General features: G+C 42.1%; 1 protein-coding gene across 2 annotated transcripts in view; it reads left to right on the top strand.

The window, feature by feature from the left end:
• The window catches only part of Ptprt (protein tyrosine phosphatase, receptor type, T), a 718,198-nt gene that overhangs the window by 349,565 nt on the left and 346,563 nt on the right, over positions 1-22,070 (top strand). For both annotated transcript variants that reach the window (XM_013010741.1, XM_013010740.1), the window contains exon 7: positions 13,317-13,613. In XM_013010741.1, the coding sequence (XP_012866195.1) occupies positions 13,317-13,613 (297 nt within the window). The remainder of the gene's footprint in view (positions 1-13,316; positions 13,614-22,070) is intronic.

Below are 22,070 nucleotides of genomic sequence, written 5' to 3'. Positions count from 1 at the left end.
TCAATCTCCAATAAATCAGAGTAGCACTACTCTCTTCTCAGATGTCCTTTGTAAAGGCCTTCTCAGGATCTATGTGAGGTCCTTGAGCCTCTCTAGATAATCTAAAATAATCCTGTATTTCCAGATCCTTAATCATATCCAGAAGGTTCCTTTTTGCCCTGTCAGATATTTGCAGGTTCCGTATTTTAGGACAAGGTCATCTTTGGAGTGGTCACAATGTGTGCCTACCCCAGAGGTTATGATATCTGCACAGAGTCTATCAGCACATATAAAGTGATGTGGTCTGGGCAGGCATTTGGGAAAAGTGATCTCGAGATTGCTCATCTGACCGCTTTCTCTGCTGGTTCAGTAGGTTCATTTGAGGGCTGAGAAGGATGTCAAATGCGAGGGTGCTTCCTGAAGGCCTGTCTACTAGTCCCTCTCCCACAAAGGTGAGTTTTATCACCATCCACCTGGATGTGCCCTGAGGTTTCAGCAGAATCCCCTGGCTTCTCCAGACACCTGACTCACAGGCAGACTTCCCTACCTTCCCTGGGCTATGCCAGGACTGGGGCAGGAAGTGTGGACCAGTCCTGGTAACCAAAACATAAACACATATTGATTCAGAAGGTTTGAGTCATCAACAACTATTTGCTCCTATCGCTGTCCCCTCCTCCCACGGGGGAAGTGGCCCCACAGATGTGGGACTTGCTTGGCAGTGTCAGAAGATGTGACCAGAGTGAGGCCTTAAGAGTTTCTGCCTTAAGAGTGAGGCCCTAGTGTATCCACCATGGAGAGAATGTGTCTGGGCAAGCTGCTGCTCCATCAACCAACACTCAAGAATAACCAGGCACGGAACAGATCTGAGTTCGACTCAGCCTTGACCATGCCTGGCTGAACAGAGCCTGGCTCAGACAAGCAGATGCACCAGCTTAAGAATAAATAAATGCCTGTGTTGTATTTTGCTTCAGAAGGCCAAATCCAAGTTGAAAGTTAAGGAGGAAGGATAGCGGGCATGTTGACCATTCTGTGATGAATGATGACCATTTGGTGAGTTATCTTAAGAGCCAGTGTGGACGTGGCGGGCCATGAAACATGTACATTTCAGCCCATCCCCTTTGCCAGAGTTGCCGAATCAGGTTGTCATCCATGATGAGGAGACACAGGAGGACAAATAGGGCCTCTAGCCACTCCTTTGCCACCTTCCTTTACCAGGCTTCCTTTCTGGGTGTTTGCTATGGGACTGGAAAAACTTCCCTTCCCCACGCCCTTTCTCTCTTTAACCAGGTAAAGTCCCAACTGAGACCAGCTAGAGAATAAGCCTTCCTTAACTGATAGCATTGTTTTTTTTCTTTTAATTTGAAAATGTTCTTTCAATTTAATGATCCTCTTGTACATTTCAAAGAATAAAGCTTTGGACATCATAAAAGAACTTGGTAGGCACTTCTGGGGCTGCTGACACTGCAGGTCCTGTCAAGGTCCGGCAGTCCTGAACAGTGTCTGTAGATTAATGTGATTCCCTGGGAGATCAAGAATGTCCTGGTGTGGGGGAATTCTCAGTTGTGAGCAGCCTGAGCTTTAAAAAGCCCCAGATATGAATATTTAAAAAAAACACTAAGAATTCTCCAAATGAAAGGAAAAGGAGGAGTTTGGAAAAGAAATCATCAGCACCCAACCTGCAAATATTATTTTTGTTTGTCGTATATACTGTAGAAACCATCTGATTTACAACAAGGCTTTCCACACAGAGCTTGCAAGACCCTGGCTGAATTTTAGTGCTGGCCTTATTCACAGTCAGGAGAATTAAAGTGCTTGGAATGTTTCATTCCTTACCAGGGGCTGTTGTGAGGTGGCTTTTGACCATCGGTTTTAGTCTTTCCCTGGCTTTAAAAAAATCATTTTCTTTCTTTTTTCCCCCCTCTCTTTTCAAAGGACAGGGAGACTTGCCATGAATTAGGGATGAATTGAACTAAAGCCCAGAGGATGTGATGGGCTTGGGTTTCTCCCCAACCCCCACCCTACAGCCAACAGAATCCTCCACTTCACCCCCCTTTTTTTCTTTCCCTGGAAACTGAAACCATGTAATTTAGAAATTGCTTCTCTCTTTCCAACTCGATTTCCTCTGCCACAAAAGTAATTTTTTAAACATTCTAAAGCTTTCATTTCCAGGCTGTGGTCCTGTGCCTATGTCCATTTAATTCTGGTCAGCATCTGAACACTAAGCGCTTGGTGTGTCAGGAGCTATGGCTGGGCCACTTGGTTTCTGAGCTCAGCCACAGTCCAAGTGGAGTTGAGCAGGGTGACCTGGGTTCGAGACAGAACCGGGGAGAAGATTGTGATGGGAAAATGGGACTTTGGATGTGTGATCTTGGAGTTTCTAGCTGCATGGGATACTGGGAAAGGAAAAAGAAGCAGAATGTTCAGGAAGTTCAGGCAGTGGCTCCTGAATCAATGAAGTTAGGGGATAACCAAACATGTTTTTACTGGTGTGACTTCCCTCTCCAATACCGTTAATAATGGCTGAGGATTCACTAGGCTCAGGAGCCCTTGGAAGCCATCATGGAAATGACCAGCTAATCAGACACTGTGCCAACTGCTCACCTGAGCTGGGTCACAGTTCCTATGTGAGACTGATCCGGGCTGCTTGCTGTTCAATGTCATCCTGTCTTGGTAAAGCCGGGCTTTGTACAGAGGCTGAGATGAAATGAAATGATAATTCACAATTATCCACAGAGAGGCGATGACAAGTCTGGCAGTGTCCAATCTGAAGCCACAATTTGGGAAGTTGTGCCGTGTTCTACAGATATACTCATTCATTAGCCACTCATGGTTGGTAAAGAGTGGAGTGAAACAGTTTTTTGTTTTGTTTTGTTTCCTGTGTATTGTTTTCTCAAACCACTTTTCAGAGGCTAGGATACAAATACTTCTTAAGCTATGTTGAGCCAGCGGATGAATGAAATGGTTAGCTATTTCTTTGGCTTAGCACTTGTAGGAAGAAAAAACAAATTGCAGAAACACCAAGGGCATCATAAACTGAGGCAGTTTGGGAACCTCTGTGTATAAAGAATTATCTAGGCCAGGCACAATGGCTAATGCCTATAATTCCACCTAGTTGGGAAGCAAAGATTAGGATGATCATAGTTCAAGGTCAACCCTTGCAAAAAAAAAAAAAAGTCCGCAAGACTTCACTCAATTAACAAACCTGATGTGCTGGTCCATGCCTTTGATTTCAGCTATGCCAGAGGCTGTAGGTAGGAAAACTGCAGGCTGAGGCTGGCCCCAGACAAAAGTACGTGAGACTTAACCTGAAATATAAGTGAATTTAAAAAAGGGCCAGGGATGTGGCTTTATATTATGATTGGCAAAACTGAAGATGTTCAAAGCATGTGAATCAACCAATTCTCTTATTTATTTGGTTAGCTTGAGTTGTTTTTCCCTCCCAGTGGTGATAGGGATCAACCCAGGGCCTCATGGCATGCTAAGCAAGCACTTTACCACCCAGCTACACACCCAGTCCCACATTCATTATGTTCTTGACATTGTCCTAAGTTACACAAAGAAAAACCAAGAAAGAGCTCTGCCCATCCAACTTAGAATAGAGCCCTACTTTGATTCTCCAATGGTCCTGCACAACTACTCACTCAGGGTGGTTCCCGCTTGCTTGAAGTGACAGACAAGGTCAGTTGTTTTCTTGGGAATAGGTGCAGGTCAAGATGTAGGTCAAGCCTATAACCTTGGCTTCCTAACTTGTATGCAAGCTTTCATTGAAGTACAGCCACACCCATTGTATACATGGCTGTCGTGTGTCTACTCTATGATGTCAGGCATGGACAGATGTACCAAAGAGCTGCAGAATCTCTGAAATATTTACCACTTACCCCTCTAACAACAATTTAAAAAAGAAAGGTTTGGTGGCTTAAAATATTGTCACATCTACTTCAAATGAGCCTTTTATGCAAAATTGTTAACCAGATCACCTGAAAGGATCCATGACTGGCTTTTCACCCAGCTGCTATATAGAATAGATTGACCTGTTTTGTGCTTTTTTGCTAATAAGCATGTGTATAAAGAATGTTCATCTATGTAGTAGAATTGGGCCAAATACTAGCTTTTATTATAACCTAATAATGCAGCAATGGAGGAATCATTAACCTTCATTCACCTCAAATTTCTTTGGTGGCTTTTGTATTCTGTGACAACGAATATCAGTCTTACACGTGAGACTTGTTCAGATTGACTCAGAAGAGTATTTCTGCTGTGTGGTACCCAGGAGGCCAACACCCCTTCCTCATACACATATACACACACACATGCAAGATGCATCAGACTTTACCTCTAGCCTTCACAATTATTGTGTCATCATTCCCATAGTATAAATTTCATGAAGATTAGGAAGTATCTGTCTCAAATATCCCTAAGGTCTGGACCATTTCAAAGGTCCAAGATAGATTTATAGGCAGAAACATATTAGATGCAGCAATATTTGAAGAGGACATCAATAGAGGCTTGCTAACATTAAACAATCGTTGATTAAAGCATGAATCTAGCACTTACCTGGTCTCTGGTACCAGCTCAGGAGTCCCTGGTAATGTATATGACTCCTGTTTCTCTCAGTGGCTTCTCTGTCGATGTATTCTTTCTGGGCTTGGAAGAATACAAGTGAGTCAAGCACTGTCCAGGACTTTGGATTTGACTGAGTACTGGATTTACCTTGCAGTCCAAAGAAGGAAACAGGAGCGATCCAGAGGTATATAAGATGTGGCTTGCTTTAAGCTCAGGGAACAACAAAGGCAATGATCTTTCCACCAAGTTAGGGTAGCTCTGTGTTCAACATGTAGGTTTTACTTAAGGATTAAGCCAATGAGCAAAGGAATGACTTACCTCCTCTGTGGCATTGCCACTGGAAAATGTCAGCTGAGCACCAGCAGCAGGTTACAAAGCAATATGCTTGAGCTGCTGATGGTTTTCATTGTTTCATTGGGTGCTAGTGGCTCACTTCTGTGATCTTAGGTACTCAGAAAGCTGAGATCTGAAGATCACAATTTGAAGCCATCCCAAAGAGACAAACTCAAGAGACTTATTTCCAAAAAGCCAGCAAGAAGCCAGAAATAAAGATGTGGCTCAAATTGTAGAATGCCAGCCCTGAATAAAAGAATGAAGAATGAAAGGCCATGAGTTCAAGACCCAGTAGCAATGGGACACACACACACACACACACACACACACACACACACACACACGCTACCTTCCTAAGATTTCTTTGGTAGTATCCAACAAGTTCTTAAACTACCTCCCATCCTCAACATCTGCAATATATTAGAGTATATTAGAGTTGGTTAAAATAAACCAGAATGCGATTGGATGATGCTGGAAAGAAGATAGGTTCTCCTTTTGTTCCTCTTACCTTTCCCCCCTCCCTTTGTGTATCATTTCCATGCAAAAATTGCAAATTAATGGTCACATCGAACTGTCAACGTATTACTGCTCTTACAGTATCAAATTATGTCAGCAATAATGTTTCCAGCTGCCTAGGACTCCATTGCAATTTAATTTGAAAGGAACTCAAATTGCATTTCCAAATGGATACAAAATTAATTTTACATACAAGCTATCCACCTTCTGCATTTTCAGCCCATGTCCCAAATTATCTCAATTTAGGTTCAACTTTGAACAGTACACATGTCCCAGCCAACTCTACAAGCTAAGAGGAATATGTAACAAATTTATGAGTTGGAAATCTGCTTTGCTGCTTCTTTTTTAATAAGCTCTTCTGCCTTGATTAAGGTCATTAGGAGATTCTGTGGCTATTGCCTTTGACAGCAAGGATGGAAGCAAATCCATAGACAACAACAAAAAGGGAGAACTATGTCTGATTTAACTCTTAACAATTGGAGTGTGAAGACACCCCAGATTCACCCCTTTGCTTATCATCCATGAAGTATATTGGGACTTCAGTTCTGGTTTGATGGTCAGTCATTACCTACTTTCTGGATTTGAATGTGTATATATCCATGTGTCAGTCTATCAGCTGTAGGCTTAAGGTATGAAAATGAAAGGATCTAGGCGCTCACAGGTGAGCAGAGAAGGTAAACACAAGCTAAACACTGAAACAGTTACCCTGAAATTCATAAAAGACATAGCACAATTGTCTTGGAGTGTTCAAGCAAACAGAGTTCATGATGTTCACTATGGGCAGGGGAGGACATTGGAGACTCCAGCAAAGGTAGCCTTGGAGCTGGGACCTGAGTACTTTACTCTGTTGGTGGCATGGGCAGAAGCAAGGAGATTCAGGAGTCCACACTTTGCTTGAGCAGTGTAGGATCTGAAGGGTGGAAGTGGAAGCAGAGAGGGGGATTTGAGGACAGAGAGGCACTAGCTATAGGTTAGGTTCTGGATGAAAATAGAACTTTCGGAAGAGTGCTTAGACAGGGACCAGGTGTGCACACCTCACTGGCTGCCAAGTCTTTGGTCTGCAAGGAAGAATGTCTGAAAAGGGCCAAGGCAGAGCTTAAGAGAGGACCCCTGAGGCCCGGTCTAAGGGCATTAGAAATATACCTGGCACGTGCACCACTTTGATTTTCTATGAAGGGATATTTTTCATCTTCTGGATGGGCTAACCTCTGTGTGTGTGTGTGTGCGCGCGCGCGTGTGTGCATGCGTGTGTGCATGCGTGCGTGCATGCATGCTATTTGCTGTCTTTTTGGCCTGTAGGCCATTCTTCAAGAAAGTCATATGGACAGGGCCTTATGTGGAGGCAAAGACCATAGGCGGTAGGCTTGGACATATTTACACGAGGGATATAAATCCAACAAACCAATCTCTACTGCACACACAAGGCTTTCTCAGCAATTTCCAACTTGTTTGCGCCAACTCGAATGTAAACCAGAGACTCTGCCCGTGGAAGGCAATTACTGGAGCAGAAACGCAGTTTGGCAGCTGAGGTTTAGGAGGGGTCAGGCTGAAAGCACGAATGCTTGCACACACCTTCTGAAAGCTAGTTTCCATGTGTGGGATTTCAGGACACCCCCTTGCTTGAATGACGATAAGAAATGCTTGCCTCTGAGACCCAACTGGTATGTTGGAGAGAGGATAGGACAGAGACTACAGAATCTGGGAGATAAACTGTTTCCCCTGAATATGTCACCATCTGGTGTCCTCACAAGAAGACCCCATTAATGAGCCCTGTGCCTTCCCACTGGCACTCCTGGTAGTCTTAGAGGACAGACAGATACATGAGAAAACGATTCCTGGGCAGAGGGACAAATGTGAATTGCATAGCTTCCTGTAAGCATAGAGAACAGGGACATGGCTGTGTGAGCCTGGGTCAGGTAAGCACAGAGAACAGGGACATGGCTGTGTGAGCCTGGGTAAGGTAAGCACAGAGAACAGGGACATGGCTGTGTGAGCCTGGGTAAGGTAAGCACAGAGAACAGGGACATGGCTGTGTGAGCCTGCGTAAGGTAAGCTTTTATTTTCTTCATCTTGAGGTTCAATTTCCTGTCATACAAAGAAGAGAGGGCGCTTGCCATCAAGAGTCCAATGGATATTCTACAAAATTAAGAAGAGTGAGGGAAGGGGTAGGTGAGGGAAGGATGGGTAAGAACGTTGAAAGGGTTTCCATGAATCAAGATACATTGTATACGTAAGCAGCTTGGTTCAATGACAACTCCTTTGTAAATAAGTAATAACAAAAAGTTATTTCCCAAAGGTAAGTGACTCAGCATGGCAGGTAGCTCAGCATTCTGCCTAAATACTCACCACCCTGAACTTTCTTAGGATAGTTTACCTACACACACCTTACCCACAGGACCACCAGAGTCCTTCTTGCCTTTTGCATTTTTGCTGAGACATCCTTCAACTTCTTAACTTCCATAATCTGATAAACCCTGAAATCATCTTCCAAGGTCTTGGTAACACCTGGACTTGTGTTGAGTGACACCTTGTGTACACACCTGTGTCCTATGATGTGTGTCATTGGACCATGATGCTCCTGGATCCACAGGAGATCCAATCACAGCCAACTTCTCCATGGCATTTTGAAAATCTCTTTGGCGTGGGGGACATTTACATTCTACCTCCCCCAACATTTCACCACTTGCTGATCTGTTGGTCCATCCTCCCCAGCTCTCCCCTACTCAATCTATGCCCCAAGGACTGTGGGATGCTCTTCTTCGGAGTCTTGACATAATAAGACCAAGGCCTGGAAGTACAGCTTATTCCAAACAAGTGTATTCAGGCTTTTCTCCAACAAAGGCAATTCTGTATAAGAGCAACACCCACTGTTAGGGACATGCAGTTTTCTCTCTTTACAGTTCATTTTATGCTCATTAGTAGCCCTCTGAGGTTAGTGTGGTAATTTCCACCTTTATAGATGAGGAGGTGGAGGCTCAGTGATAAAGTACTCTTGCTCAAGGTCATTTTATTACTGAGGGTCAAAGTCTGGCTTCCAGCCACGTCAGCAATCCATCCGGTTACTTTGGAGGGAACAAGTGCCTTGCCTGTATCTCAACTTTCTCTTCTCGAAGGAGACTCTCCATTATCTGTCAGGCTTAAAACTTCTCTTCCTCTCTTTGAAAGGCAACCCTGGATACCTCTTACTTTATGAGAAACAGCTGCAGGAAAAGAAAAACAGACCTTGGGTAGAGGAAGACAGACAAGTTGTCATCTTAGTACTAAATATGTTTAAGCCAAGCATCATTTTCCAACTCAATAAGTCTTAGGTTCCTGATAGCCAAGCAAATTTCACCTTACAGAAGTTGCCTTACAGGTTATTCTTTTTTCACCTGCTTGCTTTTGCCTTCTGTCGTGTGCATGCTGGTACTAGGAATTGGGGCTTGAACACCAGGTCACATGTTCCCCCTTGCCTTTTTGGCCCACATCTGGTGCTCTACCACTTGAGCCATTCCTCTACTTCCAGCTCTTTTTGCCTGGTTATTTGAAGAGTATCTCAGATTTTTCTGCCCACACTGGCTCTGAACTCTGATTCTCAGACTTTCTGCGGGGCTGGGGTCATAGATGTGAGCCTCTGGATCCCAGATGCCTTACAGCTTTGGCTTTCAGGAAACCTTCTTCTAGGTCTCCCCAGTTCCTGATGGCCACAGCAGGCTTCACATCTGGAGGTGTTGTGATAAAGAGAAGGCACAGTATTTTTAGATTTCCCCAGACGTTGCCTCAGCTCTGCTTCTCACTGTGTGACTTTCGACCCATCATTGCATCTCACTGAGTCTTGGTTTGTTCTTACGCACTGGTAGTGATGTCTCCTCCTAGACCATTGTGAGAACTATAAAGTTCAGCATGTGTCCATTCAGCAGATGCCTACGGAAGCCCTTTTTACCTTCATTGCACAATGGGTGTGGGGTCAGATGGACACAAGTTCAAGGCCCTATTGTCTGATGTGTTAGCTTTACTACTCTGTACAAGCCCCTTTGAACCTTAGTTTCCTCATCTGTCAAATAGGCTAGCAATCAGTTCTTTTCAGATTGCTCTCATGATTCAGGAGATAAAACTAGCACTTGGGCCACTGCTCCATTGATGGTGTTTTGTCCATATTTTTTTGTTTGTGTTTCAAGATCACACTTACGCAACACATAAAATACGTTGCATTTTAAGATGTTTCACAAAATGTGGTCGTTGCATTAGGCTTCAGTGGGTCTTATCTGTGCCTGTTTTCACTCCACGAAGGGAAGAGAATGGTGGTCATCTCTCTGGAGTTTGGTTTTGAAGGCACTCCCAGGAGAAGATGGTTGGAGACATTCTGGGCAGGGGAAGCAGCCTTGCTGCCAGTGGAGTTCTGGAATCCATGCAAGTGGAAAGGCTCCAGCTGGACTGGACTGGCAAGGGTGCTCAGGATCTCCTCAGCAAGCGGCTCCTGATATCTTCACACCTGCACATCTGTATTCACTGCTGCCTGGGCTGCCACAGGACACCCAGCCAAGCAGCAGCAGCAGTCATGCCTGGTCCCAGCTCCCAAATACAGGGACTTCCTAGCTCACCTTTTGTTCCACGTAGATTCAAAACAATGAGTCCTGCAGAAACAGCTTATTTAATGTCCCACTCTCAAACTCATCCTTTTGCCTTTGAAACACTGGCTTGCCTTTCTAACAAAGAACTTGTGAGCAAGTACAATGAGCCTGAAAGGGTGACTATGAAATACTAAGATAGTAAAAAGCCACAGCCTCTCACCCTCACTCCCTCCCTGCAGCCTCGTGCCTGCAGCCTTGTGAACAGCTCTGGGCTGGCTCACCAAGCTTTCTGATGCCATGAAATGTGTTCCTTGGTTAATCTCCAACATAAGTTACATTTTCCTCATAAGAGTAGGAAACTCAGCTTCCACCCAGAGCCCCTTCCTCTACCTCTTTTCCATTGGTGTACAGGCAGCTAGACCTTAACTACTCTGAGAGAGAATGGACAGAATAGATAATGGACTCCTTTGCCCATCATCTTATGTATGGCTAATTTCACCTACTATTCCTTTTATAAAATTAAGGATGGATACAACATATGAAGAACTATTATTATTGTGAATTTTTTATTGTATGTGTGGTATTAGGATTTGAATCCAGGGCCTTATGCTTGCTCCACAGGTACTCTGACTTTAGCCATATACCCAGACTTTCTGTAATTTAGCTGGTATTTTGGATATGATCTTTTTTGCGGGAGGGAAAGGGGCCTTCAGACATTGGTCCTCTCAAATATGCTTCCTGTATAGCTAGAATCACATGCATGTGCCACCAGTCTGGCTTATTGGTTAAGAAGGGAAATCTTGCTATAGTTTTGGAGAGAGGTCTGGCCTTAAACTACAATCTTCTCAATCTCTGCCTCCAAAGTATCTGGCATTACAGGATTGTGCCATCATAGCCCTATTTTAATTATATTCCTGTTATTACAAAACAAACAAACCATAGTTACCATGTATGAAGTATTTATTAAGTTCTGGGTATAATTACACATATCTTAAATCTTTACAAATATTTGACTCCTCCATCCCTTTCAATAAGGTTAGTTACTCTTACTCTCACAAATTTGCAAATGAATGAAGATATCAGTACAAGAGTGCAACATAATTTAGAAATTTCTTTTTGCATTGTGAAAATACTGTACAGAGGGGTTACAATTATATGGGCAACGTAATGAGTACATTTCTTATCAAGCATTGTAGGCTCCTCCTTTGTTTCCCCTTCCCATCCCTTCCCATCCTCCCCCCCCCAGTCCTCCTCCCCTCCCACCAAAACTGCAAAGTTTGTTTTTGACATAACGACTTGTACATCTCATTGTTGCAATGGGTCCACCGGTGTCCCTATTTAAACAATTTGTTTTTTCCCTTCCCCTCCACAAATTATACCAACATCAAATACAGTGAAATTTCTTATAGGTAGCATGGGTTGTATGATAATTTAATCTCTGTTTTTTTCTCAGCTAAGAGAATCTGCCAGAAGAATTTGTGGTGTGTCTATCACACAAAGAAATGTGTTTCTACCGTGCCAAATGCTTAACCATTTCATCCAGGAGTTTATTTTTCCTGACCCTTATTTTTTTATTGTGAAAATACCGTACATAGGGGTTACAATTACACAGGCAAGATGAGTACATTTCTTATCAAGCATTGTTGCCTCCTCCTTTGTTTTCCTGAACCTTATTTTTTTATAATCTGTTTTTATAAAAATTCATCTATTTACATTGTGTAAGGTACAAATGTTAATATTAGAGCATTCATAAAAAGTAAGGCACTCTTGGAATTCACACACAATGAAACCAAAGGAGAATACTCTTAGGAGAAGAACACCCAGGTACACTGTCTATGTGTATCTGATCATATAAAATAGTATCTATTGAACTCCAGGAAATGGAAGCAAGAGGATTTTTTTCTAAAATTTGCTGTTGTTGCTTTCTTTTTGCCTTATATGTTTATCTGTCTTTGGGAGTGTAAGGGGGCACCGGTGGCTCACGTCTATAATCCTAGCTACTCAGGAGACTGAGATCTGAGGATCACGGTTCAAAGCCAGTCTGGGCAGGAAAGTCCATGAGACTCGTATCTCCAATAAACCACTAGAAAACCAGAAGTGGTGCTGTGGCTTAAGCAGTAGAGAATTTGCCTTGAGCTGAAGAGCTCACAGACAGCGCCCAAGCCCAGAGTTCAAGCCCCACGATCAACAACAACAACAACAACAAAAAAGGAGTGATCAAATGCAGCAGCTGTAATCACTAGACACTATGTAGAAAATGAACTGTATCACTTGTGAGTCGAGACAAGAGGAAATACCTGGGCGAGAGTGAGGGAAGGGGTGACATGATCCCAAAAGAAACGAACTCTTGACTTCTATAAATGTAACCCCTTTGTAATCACCTTTTTAATAAAAATAAAAAAATAGAAAATAAGGCAGAGCTAATGTTATAGATTAATGGGTAGAGATTAATGGGAGACAGCATTGAGGAATTAGGGTCTATTGGTGAGAGGATGCTCTCAGAGAAAGGAGAGAAGAGAGCTGCTGTAGGATGCAGGATGTACTACATCATATTAATGATGAAAAGGGAAACTCAGAGGCAGAGTTTATGGGGCATAATGGATAGACTGGTGTTGTCAATCAAGGATGTGACTCTGCTTCCAACACATGCATCTGGATTCTGTTAACTGAAGAGAGAAGGCTGATCTCCAGGAAGAGAGGATGCGGTTGAAGTAAAGACAAGGAGATCAGTATATCCTGAAAGCATCCTGTGTAAAGTTAGTGGTAAATAGGAAATATGTTCCAAAAGCGTCCTGTGTACATTTAGTGATATATATTCTGGAAGCGTCATGTGTATAATTGGTGGTATGCAAGTATCCTGGAAGTGTCATGTGTACAGTTGGCAATACACAGGAATTATATCCTGAAAGTGTGTGTATGGTTGGTGGTATGCAGGAAGTATATACCAGAAGTGTCATGTGTATAGTTGGTGGCATGCAGGAAGTATATCCTGGCAGAGTCGTGTACAGTTGGTGGTACACAAGAAGTTTATCATGTGTATAGTTGGTTATATAAAGAATGGTTCTTTGTGGTACTCTGGTGGACCCCTAAAAATTACACAATTTGCCTTTAGTTTTATAGCTGTCAGTTATTTGACAAGTGATCTGTATGCTTTCTTCATATATTCATATTTCCTCTTAGATATGCACCTTTAAGTAAGAAAAGGAAATTACTTAAGAAAAAAAGTTACAAAAAATTTACTGCACACGGCAGTAATCATGAAGAGTGGTTGGTGAGATTCGCCTAGCAGAGAAGCTGTCTGCCGTCGTTACCCATCATCCCTTGGCCTTCCTGCCATTCTCCTCACAGTGTCTTTGTCTTGTGTGTGTCTTGCAGACCCTGTGCATGGCCCGCAGAACGTAGAGATCGTGGACATCCGAGCCCGGCAGCTGACGCTGCAGTGGGAACCCTTCGGCTATGCCGTGACTCGCTGCCACAGCTACAACCTGACGGTGCAGTACCAGTATGTGTTCAACCAGCAGCAGTATGAGGCCGAGGAGGTCATCCAGACCTCCTCCCACTACACCCTACGGGGTCTGAGGCCCTTCATGACCATCCGGCTGCGGCTCCTGCTGTCCAACCCCGAGGGCCGAATGGAGAGCGAGGAGCTGGTGGTGCAGACGGAGGAGGATGGTGAGCAAGGGGATCCAGCTTCTTGGGGATGAGGTTTCCGTTTTTCCTGCCTCTGTGAGCTTTCTGCCTTTCTCCAGAACCTTCCATGAAGGACCATTTAGGTTATGTGTAAGAGAGACCAAGGCAGATCTGTCACCTCTGTGCGTTCACAGTTGGCCCTTCTGTGCCCCTGCTCCACACTTGGGTTTCTACCACCTTCTCTGCCAAGCTTTAACTCCACAGTTCCTCTGGAAGGAAAGGAGGTATACCCTCTTATTTAAACATGTCGAGACTGGAAGTCAGACAACTCATTTCGACACAAGAATAAGACACATATGAAAGGCTCAGCATTCACATCGAATAAAATGCACATAAAAAGCTTAGCACACACCGCAGAGTGGCAAGTACTGAGAATGCACCTGGCTGTCCAACTGGCATCTGAAACACAAAATACGTTAAAAGACGGCCTCATTCCTTCTTCTCCGCTGACCTCTCCCCCTCTGTGTGCTTCATCTCAGTCAGCTGCATCTGCAAGCTCACAGTAGAGACCTGGAAATCGGCACTGGACCTTCCATTTCTCTCATTCCCACCCCACCTCTCCACCTTATAATGATCTTTCGAGTTTGCTTTCTGTGGGATATCTTGAACAGCGCCCCCCCCCCGCCGAATATGGAGCATTTTGTAAGTCCAGAGCGTTTCATTTCCTGCCTTTGTCCTTGACAGTCTTGTGCCTTCCACTTTGCCTTCCCTTCATGTTGACATGGGGAAAAAATATGAATCTTTCAAGAATTTGCTTTTTCCAAGTAGCTTCCTTAGCTTCCTTTGCCCTAAACTTAGATGCTCCTTCCCAGGCTTCCACTGACATTTGCATGTTGACTCCACCTAGAAGTCATCTGATTGGTGGAATGGAATTGGCCACTTCTCAGTTTCTGTAAGAAGCTCTTCTCCATGGCACTCTTATATTTATCCCTCCAGCCAGGCTCTTTGGCTTGTGTATCAGCTTCAGGTTTTTAGAATCTGGCTCTTGAAATTATATGCAAGATTGATTAAGGAAGCCCCCTCTCCCCACCCCAGAAGACTGGGAACAGGAAGGAGGAAATGAGAAATGCCAAAGTAGCTCTATCCAAGTCCAGCAAAGGTTTGGCTGCCACAAGAACTCACAGGGAACTCTCAGCTCCTTAACTCTGGGCATTCTCACTGCATATGACCTGTATTCCAAATCAGTAGAGGTAACTAGAAACTTTCCATGATTACAACATTGTACATCCCCTTCCTTCAGCACACTTGGAAAAGGTGGAGTCAGGAGCCAAGGCCAGCTGGACAAGCTCTTTAACCACTTGGGGCCTCTTTTTCTTCATCTATAAAGAGGACTCAATGGTAGTACCTGTCTTATAGGTTATGATATATTACAAGATATGGTAGATTAAAAAATGGATGAAACCCAGCAGATTGCCAGTGTTCAATAACATGGCTACTGCATCTTTACTAAGACACAGTTACTAAGAGCTTTCCCCATTGCTCTTTCCCCTCCTCTCCTCTCCCCTTCCCTCCCCTCCCCTTCCCTCCCCTCCTCTCCTCTCCTCTCCTTATATCCTGTCTACCTTCTCCTCTGATCTTTCTTCCCCTTCTTTCCATTTTCCATTTCTGAAAAGTGGTATTCAGGATAGTGAACTTGGGGAGTACTTAGGGGATAAAAAGGAATGATTCTGCCCTAACTCAGGAGGAATTTTTACTCTTACAGAAATTTCTTCTTCATATGATTTTCTTCCCCTCACTTTCTAGTGGTTGTGTGCATGTATATGTGTGTGTGTGTGTGTGTGTGTGTGTGTGTGTGTGTGTTGATTGGTTGGTTCATTGTTCATTATACTAAAAATAAAAAACAACTTGGAATCAACTTATCATAAGTATCAGCAACTCAGAAATCACCCAGCTACTGATGGATACTCTCTCCAGGCTTGAGCATCCACTGATCTGGAATTTTGCATATCCTCTGAAGGAATCGCAGTGTGCTCTGGTCCTGACTGGAAAGGGTGAGGAAGTAGTATCTGATGTTCCTGAAGGATTCCCCAATGTTGAACAGGGAGGAGCCACTGTTGAAAATCACCAAAAGATGTGGCCCAGAAACAGCTCAGTTTCAGCTTCAATATGTGCTGAGGCGTTCAGCCCACCTTGGACTACCTCTTCCAGGATGGCTTCCATGTGCACCAGCCTGAAGGCATGTCTGCACTTCTCCCTTTCCTATTGTCACCAAGAGAAAAATACACAAACCCCAGAGCCTTTATCTAAACAACAGCAGCAGTGCTTTGAAATTAAATTTATACTAAACATCATTAATAAAATACCAAGTCCTGCTCTAGGAGAAGAGGGGACATTATCGTATTAAAAACACCAGTATACAAGACACCAGTCTTTGGTTCTGTAACTCTTCTGAGGCCCTAACCCCCAAACAATTGGAGGATCGTAGAAGAATTTAGGACCCTTTGAGCAGTTATTTTTTCCATATATTTACTTGTTTGTTCATTTGTGGAGATGTAGTTTGTATCTTTTACCCAGGTTGGTCTTGAACCCAGGAGCCTTCAGAATAGATGGGACTACAGTCAAGTACTACCAAATCTGATCATGAACAAGTTTCAAATTCTTCCTAAAGAGGGAGGACGTACTATTTGCATTTTCTGGAGACTTCATTCACAATAAAGAAACTATAGATGGGGTGTGGCCCAGTTCTGAACTGGCGGGAAATCAGAGGCAACCCCTCAAACTGTGCTCACTCGAGCCAGACTGCTTCCATCTGTCCTTCAAAACTGTCTTCTGTGGGGACTATATAGAATTGGCCACTTTAGCTCCACTTTGAGGGCCCACAAAGTAACTCACTACAAGAGAGAGAGAGTGGTTCCTAGCCCCTGAGCCCCTGAGCTTCATCTGATGAGCTAATGTGAAAAAACACCAAAACAGATTCTGTTGTGTTTTTTTTCCCCCTCACTTCCACTCCACTCTGACAAAACCACAGCTCTCTTAATGCATGGTTTTCCTTCCATGTTAGCCTGACCATGGCTAAGATTTTTCAATGGAAAACGTGATGCCTGGAAGAAAGAAAAGCACATGCAGGTGGTCTCTTTATCTTTCTTTTGGTGTTTGGTATTCCTCTTGATTCATTGATCACTTTAAACTTGGTCTACCAAAATTCCCCATTATTATTATCTTTCTGTCTAGTCATGGTCTTGGCTATGTCTAGGGGGAGTCCCTCTGAGCTTGCTCTTAGATCTTTTGACATGCCCTCATTATTCTTCTGGGCTTCTGGCATGTTCTAGATGATCCTTGGAATGTGGCTGGCCAGCCCTCAAGTCAGTTACTAATTAGGGATTTCTATTGGCTTTCAGTTGGTGGTGGGATATTGGTTCTAAGAGAAACATCTTAGATGTGTGCCCCATGGATCAATAGTGCCTCCATTTTCTCCCAGTAGAAAGAGCTAAGGAATGGAATCTACTTGTTTTTAAACTACATGCTAATCCTGATTCAAACCCAGTCCCTCCAGGTCCTAGTCATCTGCACCTTGTCCATCTCTGTCTTCTTTCTCCCACATGAGGGCCTGACTCTCAACATTCACCTGTTTTATTTTTTACTCTATGAATCCTGAAACACACAGAAAATAGCCCAAATTGTCTCACCCAATCCCATCAACAAACAAGAAGGCTGCCATGTTAAAGATTTCAACGTTTCTGTTGCTAGTCTGTGTTGCACTGAGGATATGCAGTCAAAGCACTGTGTTTGAAACCTCAGTGTTTTTCTTCCTATGGCTACAATATTCAATTAATATACAATTAAGTTCTTTTATTTCAATTTTAGTTTTTTTCTCCCTCATTAACTTTATTTTTTCAACATGCAAAAAAGTTGTTTCTTTTAATTCAAAACTCCATAAAAGGGAATAGGCAGAGATATACTGCCAACATAACTATCATTTTACACAACTCCTATCCAAACTGAGAAGGTAACCATCTTCATTCATGTTTGGCTCATCTTTCCTACAGGTCATTTTGCAAAGAGTAAATTTTCCTTCCTCTTATTTCTCCCTCTTATCTTCCTTTTCCCCTCCCTCTCTCCATTTCTTTCTCCTTTCTTTCTCTTATTTTTTTCTGTTCCTTTTTTCCTTTCCTTTCCTTTTTCCTTTCCTTTTTCCTTTCCTTTCCTTTCCTTTCCTTTCCTTTCCTCTCTTCTACAGAATGTAGCAAAGAAATGAACAGATCCTCACACCTTACCCATCAGGCTCTCCCTGGCTACCAAATATACAAGTTTATACTTGCCCCAAGCCTCCCTTACAATATTGCCTGTTTTATATTCCACCACAACATGTTGTGCATTTACTGATTTTGTGTTCATTGTTTGGCCCTCTAAAAGGAATATACTCTTTTTAAGGACAGAAACTTGTTCATTGCTCTGTATTCCCTATGCAGACCAATTCCTAGCCTATAATTATTTGTCTAATGAATTTATTAATGAAAGAATATTTGACATTAAAATCCATGTGTCTTTCATGATAGCATGTGTCTTTCATGTCCACATGTGTGGACACTGTTCAGTTGGGATATGAATGATGTTTTATAGCCAAGCCCAAACTAACTCATAGTGACTTGCTAAAGTTCATCACTACTATCTCTTCCCACTTTTAATTTCTCTAATTCATTATAACTGAAACCAATCACAGTAGAAATAGTTATACCATGGTAACTGGCAAACAATGTAGTTGCTTAGAGATGGTAGCTCTCCAGGAAGAGTTAGTAGCTTACTTAGTATGCTTAGTAGCTTATGACTGAGTAGCTTAGCCCTATGTTGCTCAAGGAAAATACTATATTCCATGTACTAGGTCCTTTAATAAGATTAGAAGCATGAATAGTTTGAAATTAGTTAAATTTATCTGACTTTTCTTTATAAGACTTACATCATCTGGTGCCCTCTTCTTAAGTTCCCTTGATTTTTTTTCTTAAGTTGCTTCCAAATTTCTATAATGAATAATCAATCATCTGACTAAAAAAATTACTCCAGAAACTGAGAAGACAGAAAATTATTTAAAACAGAAAAAAGAGGCTGAGAAATTCCTACTGTCTTAGGGAGAATCCTGTGCTTTTGTATATATTGCATTGTTTTTTTTCATAACTACCCCATCACGAACCCCACTTTTCAGATATCGAAATAGAGAAGATCAAGAAATAAGAGGGAAGAAGATAGAGGGGAGGAGATAGAGAGTGGATGGAAGGTGAAGAGAGAGGAAAAGAAAAGAGCAATGGAAAAGCTACCCTTAGAACCATTCTCCTCCTTTATGTTGAAATGAAAATTTCCCTGAAATTACCACCTGACTTTAAGGCACAAGAAAACATGTGGTTTAATTACAGTGAATTTATATGAACCTACTGACAAGAAGCACAGTTAAAATTAGCAATTTTAGTCTACTTTTTCTAAAAAAGTGAGAATGAAATTATAAACTAATTAACCTTTGTTGTAGAACTCTGTCAAAAGGATGGAAAGTTCCATGCTGTTAGATAGGAGAAGAAATGAAATTGTGGACAAGAAAAATGTAGGTTCATTAAAGAATTACAAAGGAGAAAAGAATAGGAAAGAGGCACAAAATTAGAAGATAAAACAAAAATGAATCTTTCATCACAAAGTTATTGTCACAGTAAGGCAAGAAAGAAAGAGAGAAGGAGAGAGAGAGAGACTGAGAGGGAATGAGAGAAAGAGATGCCAAATTTAATTTAAAAAAAACAAAGTCAGTCCACCTTATTGAAAAATGTATCTTGAAGAATAGAGTAGTAATAGGGTGAGTGGAAAGAGCCTTGGTCTGACCACCACAAACAGGGGCTGTGAACATCTTTCAGCCTCTACAGCCATGGTCCTACCAAATGATAGAAGGAATGACTCAAGAACAGAAGGTTCCAAGCTCCATCCAGATTTCAGTCGTCTCTTGGTTAAGCCATCTTGATTAAATTACATTCATTCTGGACAAATTAATCCCCCATCTGTAAAATGGAAATAATAATATCACCACGCTCTTTGTTGCATAGTCTAGGGGTCTGCATGTAAGGTCTTCAGCTCACTTTTCTCTCAAGAGCTGGGTAAGTGGTATGGGGACAAAAATTAGACATTATAGATACTTTGTGACTTGAGGGGGATTAGCTACAAAAAGCTTAATCAAGAGTCTATGCAGAACTTGTATTTTCCACGTGTAAAGAGCCACTTTTAACATCTAATGCCTCTGAAATCTGAATAACAAACATCTTACTCTGACCATATTTGTCTTTTACCATCAAGTTCAATACGTCTCAAAATTCAATCTTACTGGGACCTGATACCTATTCTCTCCAAGTTTCAATTCTTGCTTTCTACAAGTGACCACAGAACAATAGCTTGGCTTCTCCCACTCTAGTGGGGGCACCTGCCCAGTGACATGTTTCCATAACCCCTTCATACTTGTATTCTCTTAGAGAATGTTTCTCCTTAGGCTTCACAACTCCAGTACCTCCATCCTGTTTTCATACTTGATGACCTTGTTGGTTATATCACTGAGCAAACTGATGTCCTCCAATTTACTATTACCCACATCTTATTCACATACTCACTTAGAGCTACTATTTCTTTCTTTTTTTCTTCTTTTTGTTGGTTGTGGGCCTTGAACTCTAGGCTTGGGCGCTGTCCCTGCATTCTTCAGTTCAAGGCAAGTGCTCTATTGCGTGAGCCACAGCGCCACTTCCGGTTGTCTAGTGGTTTTTATTGGAAACAAAAGTTTCATGGCCTTTCCTGCCTGGGCTGGCTTTGAACCGTGATCCTCAGATCTCAGCCTCCTGAGTAGCTAGGATTACAGGCCTGAGCCACCAGTGCCCGGCCATAGCTACTATTTCTAAGTGTGGACCAGTTGTTTTCTGAATGAAAACCAATTCATCCACACACTACACTAAATCCTACTTCCACATCCCTACTAAATGTCATTATTCTGCTGTCTACCCTACACCAAAACTCCTCTTGGTAGCCCACTATACTTATCTCATATAAACCCCAGCTCTGCCTTCTCTTCAAGCTCCTATCTTACCCCCTGTTTTGTGTTATGACCTGTCCTACCTTCCCCTGCTTTTTTTTTTACCCCTTTTGAATAGTTCAATATCAGTAACTCAAATCCCTATGAAGACATCAAAGCAATTTTTCAAGGTCATCGTGGACTCTGCCAGATCTGTTTCCATCACTCAGAGCCATCTATTACTGTTTAACATATCAGAAACATTTAGAACAATCTTTCTTCTTAAACTTTTTGTTTTTTACTTAATTATCAAGGCATCACACACTTCTCTATATTTCCTCTTTCCTTCAGCATCTCCTCTTCTCTGGTCTTTTGTCAGCTTTCTTTAAACATCACGACTTACTGGCTTAATTCTTGGGATTCTTGATTTTTATGTCTATACTAAAAGCTGTCCAGATCTTCAAATAGTCCTTGTAGACCAGATGATCTCTTTAAAAGCAGCTCACTTCTGCCATTGTAACAAGAAACCAGCCTGCAACAATATATAAGTGATTAGGTGTGGGAGTCATCCAATAAAAATTTTATTTTCAAAAACAAGCAACTGGTTGTATTATGCCCCAAGGGCCACAGCTTGCTGTACATGGTTCGGCATTCATTTTCCTAATTATTTTCTCTATTTTTTGGCTTCAAAATCCATCATATGCTAATAATTTCTCCAGTTGTTATCTCCAGGCCAGGTAGGTCACTCTCCAGCCTTTCCAGCTATCCAACTGTCTGCTCACTTTCTCTCTCTGAACTGCTTATTAGAATTAAGCACATCTAAAACTGAGCTGCTAATCATCTCTCAACCACCACCAAAGTTCCTTCCCTATTGTCTTCTCCATCTCAATTAATGTCAACCCAATTTTCTTAGTGGCTCAAGCCAAAACTTCTACTTTTCTACCTTTGTCAGATATGAAACCCTGAATTGTACAACAGCTTCATCTACTGTCTGTGATGAGTGTCCCTGGTTTTGTGCAATGAGGAAACTTAGCTTAAGCTGCAGATTCAAGCTATTATCATAGTCTCTTGATTTTTCTTTTAATAGAAGATTAATAGAAATATAGATTAATAGAAAAATTACTGATTAATAGAAAATTATGAGTAATTAATACTAATACTAGTTAATAGATAGAGCATGTCAAATGCTTAGATTTTCTTCTTATTGTACCCTAGAGAAATTTCTTTCCGGGTAGTTCCATATCTGTTATCTCTTTCCTCCATATTAATTCCTTCTGATGTGGGTATATGATATCTTTTTATACTTCTTAGAGAAATTTGAATGTGTTTGCCTATATTTCTTTGATAACACCATTTAAGTAGAGTGTTTATATCTTTATATTGGATCAAAGCTAACATTTTTGTCATTTAATCTAAAAGGTAGTATTAGAGAAAAATTCAGATCATGGGGTGAGGCTAGTATGCTGGGGTGTAGGTTG

Source organism: Dipodomys ordii, unplaced genomic scaffold, assembly GCF_000151885.1.
Source record: "Dipodomys ordii isolate 6190 unplaced genomic scaffold, Dord_2.0 Scaffold13, whole genome shotgun sequence".
In the NCBI taxonomy this organism is placed as follows: Eukaryota; Metazoa; Chordata; class Mammalia; order Rodentia; family Heteromyidae; genus Dipodomys; species Dipodomys ordii.
The sequence above is the reverse complement of the archived record's forward strand: the minus strand, read 5'-3'. Positions and strand labels throughout refer to the sequence as shown.